This window comes from Phaseolus vulgaris, chromosome 3, assembly GCF_000499845.2.
Source record: "Phaseolus vulgaris cultivar G19833 chromosome 3, P. vulgaris v2.0, whole genome shotgun sequence".
Classification (NCBI taxonomy): domain Eukaryota; kingdom Viridiplantae; phylum Streptophyta; class Magnoliopsida; order Fabales; family Fabaceae; genus Phaseolus; species Phaseolus vulgaris.
This window is the reverse complement of record NC_023757.2, coordinates 29,876,325-29,882,324: the sequence shown is the minus strand read 5'-3', so window position 1 is coordinate 29,882,324 and position 6,000 is coordinate 29,876,325. Positions and strand designations below refer to the sequence as shown.

The following is a 6,000-nucleotide window of genomic DNA, read 5'->3' as shown; positions in this document are numbered from 1 at the left end:
GTCGTGCCTATTATGCTTTTGAGAAATATTGATCAAGCCAATGGTCTTTGTAATGGAACAAGGTTGCAAGTTATTGATTTGAAGAAAAATGTTATTTGTGCAGTAGTTCTAACAGGATCAAATATTGGTGATAAAATCTTCATTTCAAGAATGAATTTGATTCCTTCATATACAGGTATACCATTTAAATTCCAGAGAAGACAATTTCCAGTAGATTTATGTTCTACAATGACAATCAATAAAAGCCAAGGTCAATCATTGAGCAAAGTTGGTTTATATCTTCCACGTCTAGTTCGTTGAACAAGATGGTTTGATGTCTCTAAATCCACGTGGAAAACTTGAAGACGTTGTTGTTGTGTGTGTGTCTAGTTGTTTGAAACTTGTTAATTCACTCCGTAAGATGATCCAAGCAAAATTGAATCTTTAACATTTTGAAAAGATGGGTGTTCTAGAAGAAAGTAAAATTTGAACAGGTTGAAATTTCAAATCAACAGGTTGTTTGACAGTTAGTGGATTTCCAAATGATTTGGAAAAGCTTTGTCTTTGCCTTTGATGTCAAACAAATTTCAACAGGTTGAAATTTTGAATCAACAGGTTGTTTGACACTTAGTGTATTTCAAAATCATTTGGAAAAGCTTTGTCTTTGCGTTTGCTGTCAAACAAATTTCTACAGGTTAAAATTTCGAAACAACAGGTTATTTGACACAGTAGATTTTAATGTTGACTGTTCATGCTAGGGACATGGGACCTAGAGAACTATTGAAGGCTCCATCTTCTTCCTTTCTTCTAGTGGGTTGCTAAAGCTTTACAGTGATCCTTCTGGTCTTCGCTCTGCTCCTTCGGCTCTCAGTCTCAGATAAATGCCAAATGGGGAAGGTACCTGCAGAAGGCACTCCGACGCTCAAGTCAGTAAATAAGGTATTCGGCACTCGGGTGTGTACAGTAATAATGACCTACCTCTCTTCTTGGAATGTGTGCTATTTATAATATTTTAATGGGCTTACCTTATTAGGCCTGATTGGTGGAATGGATCACACTTATGGTTGCATTACGTAATTCTTAATGGTAGTTTGGCTTCACTGACCTTCGTTTGAGCGTTAATGGATTGAGTGTGTCGATCGACCTGGCTGTTCATGGGGGTTTCGGTAAGCTTGATCAGGTAGAGGGAGTCATGGTAGTGACTGGTCGATCTATACCAGTACGCTTTCCCCCCAGGCTCGAGGATAGGTGTATCCATTGAGTCTTTGATGATGAGTGTCGATCGGTTCCCTTTAGGCATGCGACTGTTGAACTTCCCGAGGTATGACGTGACCTCAGGCGACGTGACATGACCCACATTAATGATGGGTTTTTTGGGTGCGAAGCATTGTGGACCGTTCGATCTGAGAGATCTAACGGTTGAGATCATTTCGACGTTTCGTATTTTGAGTTCCTTGGGTCCTATAAATAGTGGTCCCAACAGTGTCGCGGTACTGTTCTATTTCTCTGTTTGAGTATCCAGATAACCGAGCATTCTCTCGCCTCCTGCTCTAATAACCGAGTGTCTTCTCGCCTTCCTGCTTTGTCTTAGGCTTTGTATAAGGTTAGTTATGTCTACCTTGTCTCGGTCTACCTCCTCTTCTGATCCCCCTTCTCCTCCTCTTGTTCGTCCCTCTTCCTCTTCTTCTTCTTCTTTTTCTTCTTCGTCCTCTACCACCGATTCTTTGTCGGTCAGGGTGGTCGACGTGCCGCTCCAGGTAGAGATTGTTAGGGGAGATGATTCGGCCAATGTTGTTGATCGGTCGGGCTCTCTCCTACGAGTTGTCCCTCTGGTGATCTTAGCTGGGTCGACCCTAAGGTTGTTGGGATCTCGTTTGCTTACTCAACCGAGGCATATGTCTCCAAATTTCTGGATAAGTGTTCGGTTTTTAAGGCAGGCGGGCACTCTAGCTTCTTTAGTGTTGTGCCTTGCTCATCTACCGAGAGCGTTTGCTTGGGGAGACTAGGTATTGGTCCCCCCTTCTTTTACATGTATACCTGTCTCTTTTCAGACTTACATGTTTCTCTTCCTTTTGACAAGTTCACAATGGGCGTCCTTTGGGCACTCAATGTGGCTCCCACCCAGATTCATCCAAATACCTGGGCATCCATCCAGGCCTTTTGCCTGTTGTGCGACATTCTACGCCTTCACCCTTCTTCTTATTCCTTTCTTTCTTACTATACCTCTCATCCTGTTCAACCTATTTCTTGGCACTCCTTGATCAATCGGTCAGTCGAGGGACGAACCTGGAGAGGGTTGTCAGATGCCCCGGGAGTTGTTGCACCTCCTTGATGTTCTTTGGACTTCTCATGTCGACTATGGCTTGGCATTTGTCGGGGTTGGCCTCTATCCCCCTGTGGGTGAGCATAAAGTCCAGGAATTTCCCTCCCTCAACCCCGAATGTGCACTTCTCGGGGTTGAGCTTCATATTGGTCCCTCTGAGGGCTTTGAACACCTCCTCGAGGTCTTCCACATGCTGGTTAAAAGAGTCAGACTTCACCATGATATCATCCACATATACCTCTACACACCGGCCGATCAGTCATTGGAAGATTTTGTCCATGAGGTGTTGGTAGGTCGCCCCTGCATTCTTGAGGCCTAACGGCATGACCTCATAGTAGTAATTGGCATCGATCGTCTTCTCTTTGTACTTGGGGTGTGTACTTATCTGGTTATAGCCACAATAAGTGTCCAGGAAGCTTAGGATTTTATGACAGGACACCCCATCTACCAAGCGGCCGATGTTCGGTAAGGGGTAAGAGTCTTTCGGGCAGGTGTTGTTGAGGTTTCTGTAGTCGACACACATCCTCCAATTACCATTCGGCTTGGTGACCATGGCGACGTTGACCAGCCAAGTTGTGTATCAGGCTTCACATATGAACCCGACCGACAAGAGCTTCTCGGCTTATGCTATTGCTGCTAGGCGTTTTTGATCGCCGTAATCCCTCTTCTTCTAAGCGATTGGTCGTGCTTCCTTAAACACTGATTGCATGTGAGTACTGATGTCCAGGCTTACACCACGCATGTCGGACGGTGTCCACGCAAACAGATCCACATTCTTCTTTAGCGTGGCATGCATTATCTCGGCCTCGACTGCTGCCATGGTTGCTCCCACAGCGGTACTACGTTCTTCGTCCAGAAGCAGTACTCACCTCAGCTCTTCTATGGCCTCCAACCTGTCCTCGGTCGCCCTGGGGTCTAGGTCTACCAACGCAACGGTTGGCTCTACTGACATCGATTAGGCTTCGCGGGATGTGCAGTACTTTCGAGAGGATTTTCTCTTGGGAGAGAGATCATTCCTCAAAGGCTCCACTCTGAGGCTTTCGGCATAGCACTCTCTTGCCTCTTTCTGGTTGACATGAACTGTGAGAATATACCCCGTTGGCGAAGGGAACTTCATTGCTAGGTGAGGTGTCGATACGATTGCCAACAGCCGATAGATGAACGGTCGTCCGAGGAAAATGTTATAAGAGGTATTGGAGTCGATTACCGAATACCGAATTCTTATCGTTTTGCAGTTTTTCTCTTGACCGAAGGTGGTGTAGAGCTCAATGTAGCCCTTGGTCCCTACCCTCTCGCCGTAGAAACTGACTGCATGGTCATCGTAAGGCACCATCTCGGCCTCGAGTGTTCTCATAGCTTTAAACGTTTTCCAGTAGAGGATGTCTACTGAGCTTCCTTGGTCTACAAGGGTCTTTCTGATTGTAAATCGGTCTACATCGACCGATATCACCATGGGATTGTCCTGCCCATAGTCTACGCCTTTGAAGTTGTCATCTGAAAAGGTGATGGGCGACATCCTTGGTCGGAATGCTACTGTGTTCACCTGGTGTACTGCCTGAAGGTGTTTCTTTCAAGGCACTATTTGTACTCCCTCCATCGGCGAAGTCGTCGGCTTTGGTGTTGATAACCTCTCGGTTTCCTCTTCTTTCAGCCTCCCGGGAGGGTCGTCTCTCAGAGACCGGCGGTTTTCCCTGTGGTCTCGGTCATCTCAGGCCCGTGGAGGCGATCTTCTTCTTTTAGAGAGCCCTTCTCTGCGAGGTGAGTGCCCTATGTCTTGGTCATTTCTGACGAATCGGCGTAGGTGTCCGGCCTGAATGAGTTCCTCAATTTTGTCTTTCAAAGCCCGGCACTCCTCAGTGGAGTGTTCGCTGTTTTGATGATATTGACACTACTTCCTTCGGTCGTCATTGTTTAGGCTGGCCATCTTCTTGGGAGGAGGGATCAACTCAGCGTTGAGTGCCTCATCCAGGATTCTTCCCCTCTCAGCTATAAGGAGATGTATCTTGAGAAACGACTTCCTCGATCTGTGTTATCTCTGCGCTTGCCTCCTCGTTGACCTGATCGGCCTTGGCGGTCCTTCTCTTCCTTGTTTTTCTCTCCGTTGGCCTCGGCACGGGCCTAGTTGCGGAACTCCCTTAGCTCTTCCAACTGCATGTACTTAGCAGCTCTCTTCCTCAGTTCTTCCAGGCTGGTGGTTGGTTGCATGCACAAATTATCAGCAAAAGGCCCTGGGCGCAGGGCTGTCAACATATGATGCATGGCAACGTCCGGGATGAGATTCTAAATGCTCATTGCCCCTTTGTTGAATTTGTCAACAAAGGTTCTCAGTGACTCTTCCTTCTCCTGGCGGATGCCCACCAGGGCGATGGAGGTCAGGTGATGTGGCCTGCTAGTGGCAAACTCGGTCTCGAACTTCACCACAAGTGTGGCGAAGCTATCAATGGAATTGGGTAGGAGCTTCGTAAACCAGCTAAGGGTTGCTCCCTTCAGCGATGTAGGAAATACTCGACATAGCACTGCATCATCCAAGGTGTAGAGTTCATATGCTCATCCAAATCGGTAGACCCATCGTATCGGTCTCGGTTGAAACCCTTCCATTTGTCCAGTAGTGTAACTTCAACGATAGTGTTGGTGAAAGGATGTCGGCGGGCCGAGTCCATCGTGACAGTCATCCTAGCCGACTTGTTGAGAAGGGATTCGCCATCCATCTCGTGGGTGGAGACCTTGTCCCTTATCTCTTCCAACGGTATCGGGTTGAGAGGTGAGGTGTAGGATTTGTCGACAACATTGGTCGGTCCAGCAGAAGGTCCTCCCTCCATCATCTTCTTCTTCATCTCTTCATTCTCCCTTCAGAGAGCTTGCATCTCTTGTTCATTCTTCTGGGTAGCTTCTTTTGTTTTCCTCTTTATCTCGGTCATCTCTCTCCGTAGAGACAGCAGCAGCATTGCCTGATCGGCTTCAGTCATCCTCTCCATGCTTCTGGTTGATACCATCTACTTTCTTTCTTCAGCTAGTTTCTCTCGGCCCCACGGTGGACGCCAATTGTTCCTGCTAGGGAGAAGGGACCTAGAGAACTATTGAAGGCTCTGTCTTCTTCCTTTCTTCTGGCAGGTTGCTAAAGCTTTATTGTGATCATTCTGGTCTTCGCTCTGCTCCTTCGGCTCTCAGTCTCAGATAAATGCCAAATGGGGGAGGTACTTGTAGAAGACGCTCTGACGCTCAAGTCAGTAAAGAAGGTATTCGGCACTCGGGTGTGTACAGTAATAATGACGTACCTATCTTCTTGGAATGTGCGTTATTTATATTATTTTAATGGGCTTACCTTATTGGGTCTGATTAGTGGAATGGATCACACTTATGGTTGCATTACCTAATTCTTAATGGTAGTTTAGCTTCGCTGACCTTGATTTGAGCGTTAATGGATTGAGTGTGTCGGTTGGGCGTTCGTGGAGGTTTCGGTCAGCTCGGTCAGGGAGACCGAGTCATGGTAGTGACTGGTCGGTCCATACCAGTACACTGTTAAATAAAAATCAATCGATTATTTCGAAAAATCAACCAATTGTTTTGCTGAAAACCTTAACAGAATTTTGTTAAGTGGTTTTCTGTTTTAAATGATTCCAACTGCTTTTGGGCTTTTGTTGTAACTATTTTAACCATTTGATTGAAGCATAAAAATGTGGTTTTACGCTCCTATGCAT

General features: G+C 46.4%; 1 protein-coding gene across 1 annotated transcript; it reads right to left on the bottom strand.

Moving 5' to 3' along the window:
• Nucleotides 1-3,257: 3,257 nt before the first annotated feature.
• LOC137805528 (uncharacterized) lies at nt 3,258-3,818 on the bottom strand. The gene has a single exon (XM_068605471.1). The coding sequence runs from the start codon at nt 3,816-3,818 to the stop codon at nt 3,258-3,260; it is 561 nt and encodes a 186-aa protein (XP_068461572.1).
• Between the last annotated feature and the right edge of the window lie 2,182 nt (nt 3,819-6,000).